At 37.4% G+C, this 16,804-nt stretch overlaps 1 protein-coding gene and 1 non-coding gene across 2 annotated transcripts; both read right to left on the bottom strand.

The window, feature by feature from the left end:
* Window positions 1-4,135: 4,135 nt before the first annotated feature.
* On the bottom strand, window positions 4,136-6,731 carry LOC111601241. Its single transcript, XM_023317739.2, has 3 exons — window positions 6,546-6,731; window positions 5,933-6,483; window positions 4,136-4,397 (listed from the first exon to the last, which is right to left on the bottom strand). The coding sequence occupies exons 1-2, from the start codon at window positions 6,600-6,602 to the stop codon at window positions 5,947-5,949; spliced, it is 594 nt and encodes a 197-aa protein (XP_023173507.2). The 5' UTR covers window positions 6,603-6,731; the 3' UTR covers window positions 4,136-4,397; window positions 5,933-5,946.
* Window positions 6,732-11,972: 5,241 nt separating this feature from the next.
* Window positions 11,973-12,045, bottom strand: Trnar-ccu. Its single transcript has one exon. It is a non-coding gene; the product is annotated as a tRNA-Arg (tRNA).
* Between the last annotated feature and the right edge of the window lie 4,759 nt (window positions 12,046-16,804).

Raw genomic sequence — 16,804 nt, 5'->3', positions numbered from 1 at the left:
TTACACTATAACAATCAAGTTTACGAGGGCTATTTCAACGCATTGCCTGAGTGCCAAGTGTGTATGATGATGGCCGGGCAATGATCAGCCGTTTAGATGATGATGATGATGATGATGATGATTGCGTTGCCTCTTCCGGATATAAAATCAGCGAAAATGGCCTACAGTCTGTATGTGTGTGGCTGCGTGTGTGGACAACAAAATATTATAGATAGAAGTTTTCTTAGCTAGCTTGGCATGCCTGAGAGTGTTCAAGCAAGCAGTGACTACTGTCTGCATGGCTACCTATAGACTGACGTAGATGACTATCTTAGACAAGAAGAACTGTTTCTTAGTATATTTTAGTTGTAGTTTTTACATTCTGTATTCGTGAATTTTAAATACTTTAAGAACCTGAGTTTGGAAATTTTAAATAAATATATGAGAATAATTTCATATATTCATATATCCAGTATTGAATGCATTCATATTTAGACGAAGAAAGCACAAATTTCTTGAGTTGTAATTCTTTAAATTGTATTCATTTCATTCATTTTATATTAATATATATATAAATATTATTTTGTTCGACTCATATTACGATTTGGCTACTCTTTCAACTTCTTCATTTTGCTGAACATTTCAAGGAATATATATGTATTTAAAAACACATTGAGCCATGGATAGGGTGTTCAGAGTGTTTCTAAAGCTATTAGGACTTGATTATAGTATTTCTTATAGATTAAAGCATAGGTACAAAGAAGTATGGTTACTATCCAAATCGTTTTGCATGTAAAAAAAAGCTCACATTTAGAGGGGAGCATCTAGGTGCAGTATACCGGGTATTTGCTAGTCTGATACTGCCCAAAAGCGCACTAAGTCTTAAATGTTAGTTGATTTTGAGTAAACTAAACATAGTTATCGATTTCTTTATTTTGACTTATGTCATATGAAAAATCTTACTACAAATACATCATACATACACACATATATACATAGATATACACTGATAACTGCAAGTATTTGAAGCTCTGTTTTAGCTTCGATTAACACTTAAGCCTTCACTTCTCTCGTTATCCCCAAAGCCTTGCCTTTGCGACTTAGTGACGTCAGAGAGCTCAGAAAGCTACACATTGAACAGTTGGTTTTTGGCATCTTGACATTGATGATGCCCAGATTTGCTGCAGCTGTGGAGTGAAATGATTCTGCTGTTCGGGCGGCTATTACATTCTTTTCAGCTGTAAACTTTTGCTTACCCTACCAATTGCACTTTGTTCGCCTTTTATGCTCCCAACAACATTTCATGCTTTCTTTATGCATTCGCTCACAGCCAAACGCACTCTCAACACCCAACAACATGAGCAGCAAGCGAACATTTTGCGAGCTGCACTCAAATGCTTTTTTTTCATACTTCCCTCGACGTAAGTTCAGGCAGGCGGCAGTCAGGTAAAAACTGCTGCAGCTAAAAGGGTTGCCAACAACAACAACAACAATATTCAAAATGAAACTTTGAAAATCGACAAGCGGCGCTTTTGACTGCCGCTCAACTCTTTGCCTCTTGACGTCCCTCTCGCTCTCGCTCTCTCTCTCCCCCACAACCCCTGGCTCGCACTACTTAGTGTTTTTTTTTTCGTGAGCTTCGAGCCACTTTTTGCGCCACAAAACTTTACACTTTGACATGCAGCCACGTGTACGACTATGTTGTGAGTGCGAGAGTGAGTGTTTGTGAGTTGAATGCGCATTCGTTTGCGCTTTGCCTGACATTCGCTTTGAATGCAGCTGCCGAACTGGCAATAGCTGGGCTTTACCGTTGCCTAACAAACTAATGCCAAATGCCTCAAATGCGACGATTAAAATGATGTCACAAAGCTCTTTTATTTGTTGTTTTTGGCAAGAGTATTATTATAGTATTACGAAATATGTTATGCATAAAGGATTAGGGTTTTAGTTTCGTATATATTTATTTGAATATTGAATTTCATGGACTTGAGTGGGTCAGGTATCTCTGTGGTTTAAGAAACTAAAATATGGAGCATATAGAAATAGTTTCATCTATTAATCATTCTTATATTAATCAATTAACCTAATTTTAACCAACCTACATATAGAATATAGTTTATATACATTATTAATATTATTATTTTTTTTTAAATTTAATAGGCTTACTTTAATATAATAATTTTATATAAATTTCATACGAAATTTGTTAAGCAAGAAAACAAATAAATAAAAAAATGTTAAAAAACTGCCTGAAGTCAGTTAAGAAAATTCAAAAGTTATCTTAACGTTGTATGGCATAATAATCATTTGTTATTAATATATCTGGAATTAAATTTAGCAAAAGATGCACTCCCTTGGAAATTCTTTTTTAAGCTAATTTAAATAATAATAAATAATGCTAAAGGCAAAAATGAATATAAAAAGGAATAATAATACCCTTTAAAAATACACTTTAGTCCGTCATCTACCTTCATCCATTATTTAATGCATTGCATAATCATTAATTCCACTTTTACCTTTACATTCGAATGCTTATTAACAGCTCAATTTTTTTCGTCTAACGTATTCGATTTTCATTGTAAATGCAGGCTTTATACATTAAGCAGCTGGTCGGGGCTGCCATTAGGGCACAAATACAGTCCTATTCATCAACAAAGCTCTATCTCTCTCTCTTTTTTAACAAAGTAAACACACACGCACACACACACACGTTCTCATATGCAAAGCTTCACATAATGCACACACACGTGCGAACACTTGAAAATCTTTCAGCTCACATGAATATTTTAAAAACTCGCTCAGAACTTATTCAAATTATGATAATGATGGGAACGGCGAGTGCTTGGCAAATTGTGTGTGTGTGTGCTGGAGAGGGTTGAGGCTCTCACTTGCCACGCTTCTTCTCTCTCCACTCTCTTTGCATAAAGCGCTAACGAGCGCAGGTACTTGGGCGACCCAGGCACAAGTCCCAGTTCGCAATTCCCATCTAGTTCCCGTAATGCATTTCATTAATTTGTATACAATTCTCTTCTTTTTTTCTCTCTTCTTTTTGCGAATCATCTGAGAGATGTGTGTGTTGTGTGTGTGAGTGAGTGCGTGTGTGTGGCAGTTTATGAGCACTTTTTGTGAGTGGATCGCCATCGGCATCATTAGAAGTCACTTCACGACAAAAACTCTGCCCTCGAGAAGGAGTTGAGAGTGTCGTACTTGACTTTGAGCTTCTTAATTTCTACATTCAGAATTCTGTTCAGCTTGTGCTAAGCTGTTAAGCAAATATAGGAACAGATGGCAGTTTGAAATATTACTATAATGACAATTTAAATAAACAAGTAAATTTTATTGATAGATTTGCAAGCTGAAAGACTACTTAAACGTGACTATGGTGCACATTATTTATCTTAAAAGCAGCTTATTAGTTATGGAAATTTTCTATCATGCGAAGCAGACAGATTTTCGATTTACATATATTTTGAAGCTATTCATCAAGGAAATATATTTTAACGCTTATAGGAAATTTAGAGGAAATTTGTTGGGAAATTTGCTCTTAAATTTTTAAAACACTTTGCCAAGAGTGAAACAGGACTTTTCTTAGATTTAATTAAACTATCTCTCAAATGGATGTTAAAAAAAAATAAAAAAAATACATATATAATTGCACTGTCAGAATCAATAATAAGCTATGTATTCAACATCATTACTTATTCTAGGAACAATTTTAGACATATAAATACAAAAAAAAAAAAAAATTCAGGATGAATTCCTACAAGGAGATGAATGTTCAATTGAAAAACACAACTCTTTCTCCAGAACAGATAGTGGACGATTCAATTGCGACTGGAACAGTAATTCTGCTCGTTATAGTGGCAATTTGTTGCTTCCTTGGCCTCTGTTGTCTGCCTTTCCTGATTGGCGTCTGCTGCGGACTCGGCTGCTGTACCACAGATGAGGCGTACAGACCATGATTATTTTGACTACTTATAAATGAACATTCAGCCACAGCCAACATAGTCGCTGCCACTTGCCGCAAGTAACTCCCACCAGATGTATTAGACTCTGTAAAGATATTTCATAGTGTAAAAGCTAAGTAGAGCTTTAAGTTTTAAAACTAATAAATCCTGCATTAATCTGAAATGTGTGATAGCTTCTTTTGCTATAATAAGCTAATGCCTGGGAGTGTTCGCCGAGCTGTCAGAGACGCCTTATGGCCATTGTTCCATTGTGGAATGCGACAAATGCCAAACATTTCGTTGATATTCTGCTTCTGGACGGAAAGTCGTAAATGCACTCAGCACTTTGTCAGCTCACAGACAGATGCGCGGATGCACAGCATCCATTCTCCTTTGGCCAGTTGCTGCAGCCTCAGCCATATACTTTGCTCCTTCACAGATGACGTGAGTTTTACATCTTTTGCCGTCTGTCTGCAAAAGCATAAGAAGTATCACTTTACTTCTGCCAGCCTGAGCTGATGTTTTCTTCGTTGTTGTTTTGTCTAAATTTCGTTGCTTCCATATTCAGTTTTATAATTTTTCTCACAAGTTTTTGTGGTGCATGAAAAAGTTTTCATTGCCACAGGAAAAACTTTTTTGTTTTTATATGCTTTGTCAGAGTTTTGCGAAGTGCATGTGCACTTACCGACTCTGTGGATATCCAGCTGAAGAAAGTATGTATATATAAATATTTAAATATATTATATGAATATGTAGTTTGATAAATGTTAAAAAGTTTTTTACAGTCTTAATAGCCACTACTATTTTTATGAAAAACTAATTTTTGCTTCTCAAGCTGAGGAGTTTACATGTTGCTAACAAAAAAAAAGACATCTAAATTAATGCAAAATATGTTAAATCCTAAAATTCATTTCAAATTATTTTCAAAATATTGTGTTTATCATTTAAATTCTATTGCCCAACATCAGTGCTCAGCCGCACTACTATTTTTATGAACAAGACTGCAATTATCTAAATGTTATATATATAGATATATATATATTTTTGTATATGTATATTTATATAATATATATTAACTGATCTATATGCTCTTCTTCTACACACATTTTGCAGCAACTCTGCTAGGACTTTTGTCAAATTCATTCAGATTCGTGCGTGATTATTGAGCCTTTGCCGCATTGATCGATTACCTGTCTTATCTTTGACTAGACAGGTAGATAATTGTTTTTGTTATCAAAACAGCAGTCGGCTTATTTTTATTTATATTTCTTATGATAATGTAAAATGTTTAAGACTTAAAAACTGTTGTTTATTCATTAAAAAATGTAAATTTTTTTATATATTTGAGTAAAGTCTAAGATAATCGTGCCTGAATATGCAGAATTTGATGTTGCGTTGGCCTCAATTTATATAGAGAAGCGATAGTTTTTGTAAATCCAGTTTACAAATGCTGGCTCTGATGATTGCACGACTAGCGCATACTCTGTAATATACAGCGCTGGCTCAGGAACGAAAACATTAATATATAATTTTTATTTGATACCATAAAGTTTTTTTTAGTTTATTATTATTAAAAGTTTATTATTATTAAAATTTAAATTATTTTAAATTTATTTTGTAATTTTTTATATTCATATTTCTTCTTAAAAATAATTAGAGCTTTACTAAGGCATCGAAAAGTTTGTGAAAATAAAATAATAAAAATAATTCTTTAAGCATTTAGTCAGTTCTAAAGCCATATAAAAGTTGACTTTAGTTTAATATATATAATTATATATATATATATATTTTTTTTTTTCTACTTTACAATTTTGTAGCTCAACCCAATATACCATTCAAGTACTTTTACAGGGTATAAAAAGTAATTTATTGCGCATTAATTTTTTTTTTTTTATAGATTTCATTATGAATACATTAGAAATGAAGCAGAAATAATGTGTTCGATGTCTTATGGCTAGAAATAATTTATTATATCTCATTCGGAAAAGTGCTTAACTGGTATTTACCTGGCTTAAGCTCGCTACCTGGCCAGCCAGCTAACGAATTCGCGAAATTTCTGCAGTTTTCTTTGTCCGCCACGGGTTGAAACCTGTTGCCACCGCTGCTCGACGATCAGACGCTCCTCCTCGTCCAAGGTGTTCATGTATCTCTTGAGCTTCTTGCCAAAGGACTTGAGCAACTGCGTCGATCGCATTTGGATCGTGCGCTTCCAGCGATCAAAGCCGGTGCGCTGCAGGCAGAGGGAAATCAATTGCACCTCAATGCTGGACGTCTTCTCGGCGGCATCGGCATCCAGATAGACGTTAACGATTTCATAGAAAAATTGCAGCGCCTCAGCCGTGTAGTTTCGCTCGTTTCTCAGGAACACCTCGAAGCTGTTCAGATAGCTGAGTATGATGGGATTCTGGGAGTCCAGCACGAGCAGATCATCGACGACGCTATCCACCAACTCTGTGGCATGCTCCATCGCACGCTTAGTTATGGTGGCCAAGTTGTGCTCCGCCTGGGCCGTCAGGCGGCTGCGGCCAAGATCTCCATAGCTAGCGACCGGACTGAGCTGTGGAGCAACAGCTGTCTATCAAATGCGGCAATTTGTGATCAAAACATTTGACGGCTTACCGGCGATAGCAGGAGAAGTAGCCAGCAGCAGGGAACGAGCTGCTTTGAGGTGTTCATGGTGACAGCTTGACAGTTGCTTGTCTACTGAACGTCTCCGTAACGAGCCTCGACTACATGGTCCGATAGCCTTATCATAGGCCTTTCCATGTTAGGGAATTGCCTACATATTGACACAACGATGAAATACGATCGACCATGACGAATTCATTGCGGCAGCTCTACTCGACTGCAGAGACTGATAATGTCAATTGATAAGCGCAAGTGTGAATTAAGATTGCAATTCGCTTGATTTGAATATTGAAGAGTAGATAAAGCAGAGTATGGAAAGTGAGTGAAAGGTGAGAGTTTAACTGGGGTATAATATGATAGTTATTTCATGTTAAAAAGAGAACTATATTTGCTATGGAAAGTATGCATTAGATAAATAAAATGTAACATTAAATTTTTAATTTGTTATTTTGCTCAATTTCAATTTTTAATATATGTTAAAAAGATATATATGTTTATTTATATGAAGACTGCAAACTTATAATCATACTTCTTTTAAAATTTATGTACCTATTTGTATTTATTAAAATACACAAAACTAAAGCCAAATGAAACCACTACTATTTTTATGAACAACATTATTTATGTTAATTTTTTTCAAGCAATTAAAAAAAATAAATCCCTATTTATAAAAAATATGTGAATGTTAATATTAGCTTCGAATAGTTTTCAATATATTGTAACTACCAATAAATTGTGTGTGTTCAGTATTTTTAGTGCTCAGTTGCACTACTATTTTTATGAACACAACTGTGCATTAAATTTACGTTATATCTACAGATTCTAGATATGTTCTATGACAGGGTATCACTATCGTTTGAAGATAAGCTGTAAAACAGAGTAAGCCTTCTGCGTAGGCATCCTCATTATGTAGAAATATGACTAGATGGACGGAAATACAAAGAAATTAGCACTTCTACTATTCGATTGCTGTTAAGTAAGAAATATTTGGAATATGTAAGCTTCAGCTCTTAACATGCCCCACATAATGCCCAATGCCCAATAAGTCACAGTCAGATATCAGCTTAGTGCATCAACAATGAACCTAATCATGAATATTATCTGAATGTCAAAGACTTAAGCTAGCAAAAACTCTATTTAGTTTGGGTAAAAATCATAATGCGAAACGTAGCTGACCTAAGCTTTAACTTAGGGCATGAAAAATTGATGTGGCGCATCTAATTCAAATAGCTCTAAAAAGGAAGCTGAAAAAATAAAAACTACTGAGTTGGGTGAGTGGAAATGGTTGCGGGTGCGGATAAAATTAATAATAGCCAAATAAAAGTTCCCAGTGTCATTCGAGTGGCAATGGAGCGAGCAGAGTGGGTGGGGTTATTGTGCCCGCCGGCGTGTGTGATAAACGTCGCTGTCGTATATGGGTCAGTGGCATATGATGAAACTTGGTGGCATCATCAACGTCGAGAATGGAGAATAAAAAGCGGAATTATTTGCCTTTTTGCACTGTCTGGCTTTTCAATGGCTGCAATTGAGAGTTTGGAGAGGCGGCAAATCCCAGCACTTGCCTAGAATTGCCCGCGTTTGGCTGCACTTAAAACTTTGATAAGCCAAGTTGGTTGCCATTGTTCTGGCAGACAAAAAAAGTAAAATCAGCAATCATCTGGCTGTAAATGAAATAGCTGCTGTGGTACTCATGTCGATAGAATTTTATTGATAACTAACTCTACTAACATCCATTGCTTTAACTAGTCTTGCGCGCACGCTCAGTGACTCTCTCTCTAATATTATGCTCGCGTGCACTTAAGCCTTTCTGCTTGCATTGAGTGAAATACAGCTGAGAACGGGAGTTGGCTCCTTCACTCTCACTTGTTTACTTATGCTTTCACATTACACACTCAGTTACTAAATCGTTCGCCTAGCTTGCACACACACTAATGCAGATGTGTCTAAAGTTAGCTCAGAGCATGGAAACTAATATTACTCTTGCACTCATTCTGCTTGCTCGAACATCGGCAACGAAATCGTTCGCCTTAGCTCACACTAATACACATTTACGCACTTCTCTCTAAGCACGCAACCAATAATATGCTTGCGTTGTATACCCAGTGTAGATCTGCTTGCATGTCACCAACAAAAACGTTTGCTTAGCCTGTAGTCACACTAATACATTTACTTACTTCGCTCAGAGCAACCAACTAATATTACTCTCTCCCTCTTTCCATCCTAGTTGCTTCAATATCACCGCTGAACTCGTTCGCCTCTACTCACACAAATGCACATTACACTTCTATTCTCACTGTTTGCACATTGCCAACGAAATGCTTCGCCTAGTCTCTACTCACACAAGTACACATTTATACACTTCGCTCAGAGCACGCAATTTACAGTGAACGAAGAGCAATTGAGTGGTTTTTGATTTTTTAAGCTCAGCGATTTGTAGAAATACTTACACACAGGGTTGACCATTAACAATCTGATCAGTCTTTATATCTTGCTTATATTTAAGAAAATATAATGTTACAATTTTAAAAATGTAATATTTCCAAGTGCAAAGTGCTTTATTTATTTGCCATTTAACAGCTAATAATCGGCATGTAATCAAGTATCTACTACTAAACAATTACGTCCACAGAGACGCATACACAAACGCATCGCATACAGAACTCTCAGTACTCCCACAACAGATTAATGCCAGAAATATATGGCTAAGCAATAAGCAACTCAAACCCTGTCAATCCCAGCGGTAGGGAAACTTGAGCTAAAGCGGCGGGCTCCAAGGAAGAAGCAGAAGAAACACAAGTGCTGTAAATTCTGTCCGGCCCCTTCCTAAACGTGTCTCCCATGCCACCCTTGGAGCCACTCTGCGCTCGCATGCAAATTTCAATAACTTATATTCGTAACCCTTCCGCCAACTGACACTGAATATCAAATATGAGGCAAGGCGCAGACGAAGTACAAAAATTATTTGCATACTTTCTGGGGATGCTTGGCGAAAAACAAAAAAAAAAACGAAGAAAAACTTCAACGAAACAAAGGCAGCAAAAAACAAGCAACAACAAAAATTTAACCAAACGGACGAAGTTCAAATACCCTTATAGACCAGCTATATATGATGTAAGCTTCTGACAATAAATGTTTGTTAATATTACATATATGGGTCTATTTCGTGAAACAGTTGAATATGAAATAATAATAATAAATAATATATATATAATAGGCAAAAATATAAAAATATATATGGCATATGGTATTTTAGTTCTTTCTGTAACTGTCATAAGAAATATAATTTTTACTTTAATGTTGAGATCATAACAAAGCAAAGAAAAATTTTATACTTAAGCATTTTTATACGTATTTACCTTGTAGGTTTGATATGAAATCTTTGTTCTTTTACTAAGTAAGGATAAAAAAATATATATATTGATTTATAGATACGTCTAAGCATATTATTATTATTTCTTGCTTAAACTGTACTCTTTTCTCATTTCTTCTCATCTCTTCTTCTACTTTTCTCTTCTTTCTGCTCTGTTCTCTTCTCTTCGCTACGCGTCTTGCGGTTCTGTTCACTACTATTCTATCCCTCTCTTCCTCTACTCTTCTCTTCCGTTTTCATTACATGAAATGGAAATAGAATATTTCTTTTCACCTTCTCCCCTTTTCACGTTCAACATTTAAGTCAAGATACCCTGCGCTAGAGCAACTTAAGCAGCTGGAGCCACATGTGGCGCACTTTTGGTTTAGTGTGAAAAAAAGCTAAAAACAAGCCGTTACATGCTTCCGGGTGGGTGCAAACAGAAGAGGAGACGCCACCACGTACCACCCTCTCCTCCCATCTCATTCTCGGCCGCCGTGTGGCAGTAACCACAGCACGCAAACGAAACGAAACGAAACGAGTTTATTTATTGCATTTGCAAATTTTACACAACATTTTGCAGTCGATGGTTTCGCTTCTGTGAAAGGTGTAACTCGAGTTTATCGCTGAAAAATATTCTCCCCACCTTTGGCAGAAATTGATTCGGTTTATGTATGTGGAAAGCAAACTTTGCGAGGCACTTGTAACATGAAGCGGCAAGTTCAATGAAGCCAAAGGTGTTTGCTTGTTACGCTGCCCCCAACTGCCAAAATTTACGTGTTGGCATTGGTGTTAGTGATTGCCAATGGGTTCTGGGCGGTTTGGGGACAGCTTGTGGGGGCTGAGTTGCAACCGTTTGCCAAGCAGCCAAATTGATGTGCAAATATTTCCATAAATTTATTTTCTATAGCGCCAAGTTTTGGGTGTCATGTTTGAAAACATACAAAAAATTTCCACAACTTATTTGAGCATCCCGACAAAAACTCTATTTCCCTCTCTCTCGCACTCTTCTGCCAACATGAGTTTGAAATTTGATTTTTGCAGCATGCGTAACTTTTTTGAGGGTTCGTTCAGTGTATTTCAAAAATGTGTTCATTTCCCTACAAATTTGCTATGCCATAAAAAAAGATGTGATCAATCTTGTATTATTTATATGGAAACAAATCAAAAAACATATATTAAAGTTTGGAGAATATAAGAAACATTTGTATGTTTTACCCGCAGCGGCCATTTTACCAAAAAAAAAAATTATTAATCATATAGAAATATGCATTTCGGTATATAAAGATGTATATATTAATCTCAATTTTCTGGGAACTTTAGTTCTGTAAATTATTTTTTTAATTAAACTGATTTTAATTATTTTCTACAATAATAATATTATACGATGTCTGAAGAAAATCTAAATATTATACATTTAATGAATGGGTATTAAAAAATCGAAATTCAAAACAAAGAAAAGTCTTTCGAAAATTAATATCATTTACCGGTGTCGAACCTTGAATATTTTACCTCAGTGCCGCGTGCGTTCACACTGCGCTATAACAAAATCACATGACTGTTACGAGCTCGCAATTCCGTGCGTTATATACAGCAACAGCTAACAAAACAAAATTGCTTGCGTTGTCGCCGGTGGTAGCGTGTTGGAAGCTCGTGCACACAAAGTTCTGTGTTCGATTCTCGTTCACGCCACACTGATATGAGAATTATTTTCTTATTTTATTAATAGAATAGATTAGGTGTTAAAGTGTAAAAATATAAATGTATGTATATATGTTGAAATGGGTGGGTAGTAGTGTACAAATTTTTAATTTATTGGTTTACATTCAAATATCTTAATACGCAAAATTTGCATTTTTGGACGTATTTCATTTTGGTTATGCTTTAATGTAAGGTAAAGTGTGATTCTAATACACAAAAATGCATTTAATAAATACGTAGACTGAAATATTTCCTATATACTACTTATATTAAATGTTATTCCGCTTCAAGCATATTTTTAGATAAGCACAGTCAATATTGTTAATAAAAATATATGTAGAGAAACTAAAAAATTGACTTCACATATTTACCTCAGATGGGACTCGAACCCACAATCCTCGGCTTAGGAGGCCGATGCCTTATCCATTAGGCCACTGAGGCGGTGAATGCTGTGGCAGCTAAAAGCGAACATAAATACAGAGCGCCCAGTTGAATACTTAGCCAGTCGATGCAGATGTATATATAGATGGAATGAAATTCCGTTTTAGTCTAACAACAGAACGGATAGAACATCTGTTTATAGCTAACAAACAAATTATTTACCTGTGCTTATTTCAATAATTGTTTCTCTCTGATGCGGGCCAACAGCTGGGCATACAAGTGAGCAGCATTGAGTGAGACGTTGAAAGGTCGTTGGGCAATATTTACTTTACGGCAACAAGAATGCGGCAATGCGTGTGTTTGTATATATCATATGATAAATCAACGTCACTTAGCGTTCATTGGTAATTCACTTTGAGAACTTCCAAAACCAAAATGTCAACGCCAACAGTGTGCGGCCGCATCAGTCAGCCATGAAGACATAGAGAAAGAGAGAGAGAGGGAGAAAGGGAGAGTGAGAACTGCTACACATACGAAGACATATCATTTATATCAATTTAAATAACGACCTTTCAATGCTTCCGAGAGCAAAGCATGAAAAATCCCTTAATCAAATGCTTAAAAAGCTCAACAAAACACCTTTTGTGTAAGGGAAAGAGGAAAATGTCCTTTGACTGACCAAAAAGCGGGCAGTCAGGACCCTCAAACACACGCACACACTCACACACACTCACATTGCTTAGATGGATGGTCCGACGAGCTATTGACAGTTGTAAGCCATAAACCACAGAAAATTGGGCATTATATTAGTTAAGATGCTGTCAAGCTGAAAGATATCGCATGCTTCTGGCTTAGCGGTTCAGGGCTCCGAGTTCGGACGTCGGACGTCGGGGGAGTGGCAGGAACAGCTAAAGTGAGCCCAAACGCAGCCGCAGACGATACATATAGCACGCTGGCCACTGTGTCCGTTTCCGTATCTGTATCTCTGGGCCAATACACCGTTTGACAGGCAACGAAAGGCGGAAATCGAAATAGAAAACAGAAGCGAACCTGAAACCGAACCCTAAACCACCAGCACTCGGTGCCAGAGTGGCCAGCGGGCAACTAGATAAGCAAACGCATTCATCTTACTGAATGAGGACTCCAGACTGGCTGGCCTAGGCAAAACTAAGTCCAAACAAAAGCTGTCCAGGCGCAGTCACAAGCTATGCGAGCATTAAAAGCTTTAAGATATTTCATCTGCTTGTTAAATCTGACAGCAGCTGCTGCAGCAGCCGTTTGCATTCCTCCCAGTCAAAGATATCTCTTACTTTGGCACTGCACAAATCATAGTTAGCTTTTCTTTGTAGCTGCGCCACACATTTGGCATTTTCTTTGTTTTTGTACAAATTCATCGCTTCGCTTCGCTGCTTTGTAGTCGGGGCGCTGTGTCTTTTTGGCCACTTGCCTTATCTTGGCCACACTTTTATTGGTCTCTTCATTTGGCATGCCACCGCTATAATTCACAACAAAAAAGCCCGAGATAAGCGGAAACCGTTTGTGGTCGCCCTACGAGTGCATGCGAATTAGTTTGAGTGGGGCGCCCAGGACTAAAGACAGGATATGCTAACCAACAATTTGCTTTGTACTGCTTTAAATGAGTGAACTTTCGCCACGCTGCACAAATGGGCGACAAAAATTAAAGCTTAATGCGGACAAATATTTGTTTCACTGCGACTTCAGTTGTGTGGGGAAATTTTATTTAATTTCTTAAGAATTTAATAAAATATTGTCTATATAAATAATCTAACAAGAGTCAGCTGATCTCGTTTAGATTATTCTAAGCAGATAATAATATTTATGCTAATTAAGTTTTCAGCAAAGCAAATTGATTAAGTGCCTTTTTATACACCTTCTGACTCTCTTTTTCTAGCGCCATTCTCTTCGTTTAACGAAATCATAGCGAGTCTATGCGAATGGCTCTCCCGCTTTCGCTCAGCAACATCCGAAACTAAGCTCAGCAACAGCTATAGTTGTCTCTCTCACTCGCAGCGAGAATCAAAGGATGCAACTAGAACGCAAACTCACTCGGATAAGTCTCCTCTCTCCAATACTATTGCCACAGTGGAGGGCAATCGCTACATAGCAGCTAACAGACTCTGTTATTGATCTGTTATTTGAATCAAAAATAAGACTGTTCCATTGCCATTCAATCAATTAATTGTAGGTGTTACGCAATATTTCGCTGCGCTCCATTTGATGGCCAAAAAGGCAATTGAATTGGTTTAATTTCATTTGGCAGTGGGCGCATCTTTTAGCCAAATTCGTGCCATTAAACTGTTTATGCGCGGCAGCATCACTTAAATTTATAGCCTTGCTGTTGGCGCTGTGTGTGTGTAGCTGTAGCTGTATCTCTGGAGGAAAGCCGGCAGCCGTTAGCACCTATAACAAATATCTTAGGCAATTAAAATGCTGCCACAGCCGTAACTCAAATGTTCCGTCGCAATATATCTGACAGATATTTACGGCTGGGCTCGGCCGTAAAGCTGGCCCCGGCACGCGTCTTGGGGCTGCATTTAATAGCCGCTCATTCATAGATTTCGTCAGCGGTTCCTGCACTTTATGACTTATTGAGTAGCAAAAAGTTATGGAAAATTCCTTAGACCAATTGCTGTAAAGCGTCTTCAGTTAATCACGCAATGTTGCGCAGCTTCGAATATGCATTATGAGAATATTAATTAGCTGCCATTACTTTCACACCAGGACCAGGTGGGATTCGAGTGTGTGTGTGTGTGGCAGCGTCAAACAAATTGCGCTGCAATCAGTCAGAGCCTGCCCGCTCTCAGCGTCACTCCCTTTGTGGAGCATCTCTTGCCGGGTTGAATAACTCGATGAGTGCGGCAGGGCGAGCGAAAGTGAATGAATGAATGAATGCAAGCGAGCTGAGGGCAACTTGAGCCTTGTCACAGGCCTCGAGCATGTTAATTATTTAGAGAGCATGCAGATTTATTTACTAAACTGTTGAGTCTCCCTGGCTCTACCTTTGTCTCTCCCTTTCACTCTCTCTCTCCCTCTCTCTTGCAGTTGTTCATCATCTGCTGCGTGTCTCGTTGTTGCCTTTGTTTGCGCTTTTGTTGAGGTGTGTTTGTTGTGCCAAGCATGAGTTTATACCCTGTCAGGGGTTAGCTCTACATTTTGTGCTACATATTTGGTATTTGCTGGCTCTGATTATATTGCTTTCAGAATTTGTATTGTACTCTTGTAGAGCTATTGATGGTGATAGTGAGTTAACGTTCTTCTTCGTCTGTTCCTTTTTAGCCCAAAATTAATTTAATTTATATCTATTAGACGTTGGATTTTTAGCTGATATTTATTTATTTATTATAAATAAAAATAAAAAAAATAAATTCTAAAGCTCAGCTTTCTTATAGAGTTATATGTCTCTCGGAGCTGACTCTGATGCCTGCCCATTTGGGATTTCACGCTTTATTTCACTTTACGCTAAGAACGTTGTCTCTTCTCATCTCCCACCTGTGCTGTCTGTCTCTGCTCTCTCGCTATCAAAGCTCATTCGTTGCACGATTTCTCCAAGCAGTTATCATTAGTTAGTCCCTTTCAACCTCCCTAAATAGTTCTTCAAGCTCACATTAAATGTGAATCAAATAAATCTCTATTATGTCTATCTATATACAGTTTCATTCAAGTATAATATTTTAGTAAAACTCTACATAAGAGTTAAGAGATAGAAGAAGGAGCTCTTATGCTATATCAATTTCCCATCAGCAGCAACAGCTTGAAAACTCCTCGATCTCTCGTAATACTTTCTTTATTTAAACTTCAGCTACATTCACACAAATATCAGTTAGAGTATTTAATATTCGTTATGCGCGCATCTGCTGGCATTTTAAAACTGTAGCACTCACTTTTATTTGTCTCTAAGTACGTGCTGGCCCCAAGGCAATGCGTCACGCTGGCTGCAGAGCTGCATGAGGCAACTACCTTATGCTGCCCCGAATGAAGAAGTATTTATATATAAATTTTGTTACATTTCGCATTGTTAATAATAATTTTAGCTTTGGTCTGCCACTCCGGCCGACTCCGACTCCAACTGCCTCACAACATTTGTTGACCCAGTTGCAGCCCCAGTTATTGCCCTGCCTGGGCAATATATGGCTTTTACTTCTGTTTGCTGTGCCACATATCAGTTTGTGTTTGTCCTGCTCTCAGGCCGTGTGTGGTAGGCGTTTCAAGTTCCAGTCCTAGATTTATGTCATTTCTTGCGCAGTTTATTTCTGTTTGTGAAAATATTTCTGGCCACTTCTTAAACAAAACAAGTCCATTATTTGCTTAACATGGCTTTCTTAGTTTTTTTTTCGCCCCATCTTTCGCGCAGAGTTGTCGCACAAAGCACTACAAATGTACTACAAAAGCAGGCCAACCCTAAAGCTCTCTGATTTATTATGCTCACATATTACTTGGGCTGGGCATGCTCGACTTGTGTGTGCCACAACCGTTGCTCTTGCTGCTGCTTACGCTAGTTAACAACATTCTTCTGCCTCAATTAACATTGTCATTTGATTGGCTGAATACTGCAGCATTTTTATGATATGCCAATAAACTTATATACAAACTTCATATCTGCCATATACCTCACTGCGTTTCATGTAGATATCTCCATTTGTCATAACAGCTCTTAAATAGCTGTGACCAGCTTATAGTAAAAATTAAGTAGAGGAAATTGTACTATTTATGTTAGATATGATTGTAGCAGCACAGACACAAGCTTTAGTTGTGTGTGCTTGACTTGCAAATACCCTGACTTTCGTTGCCCACTGCTTTG

Source organism: Drosophila hydei, unplaced genomic scaffold (assembly GCF_003285905.1).
Source record: "Drosophila hydei strain 15085-1641.00,03,60 unplaced genomic scaffold, DhydRS2 tig00000060-arrow-pilon, whole genome shotgun sequence".
Lineage (NCBI taxonomy): Eukaryota > Metazoa > Arthropoda > Insecta > Diptera > Drosophilidae > Drosophila > Drosophila hydei.
Note: the sequence above shows the minus strand (reverse complement) of the source record. Positions and strands in the feature narration are given on the sequence as shown.

Coding starts and splice junctions, on each gene's coding strand:
- LOC111601241 (XM_023317739.2), bottom strand. CDS start 6,602: ATGAACACCTCAAAGCAGCTCGTTCCCTGCTGCTGGCTACTTCTCCTG. Junction 6,484..6,545: donor TACTTCTCCTGCTATCGCCG/GTAAGCCGTCAA, acceptor GTTGCTCCACAG/CTCAGTCCGGTCGCTAGCTA.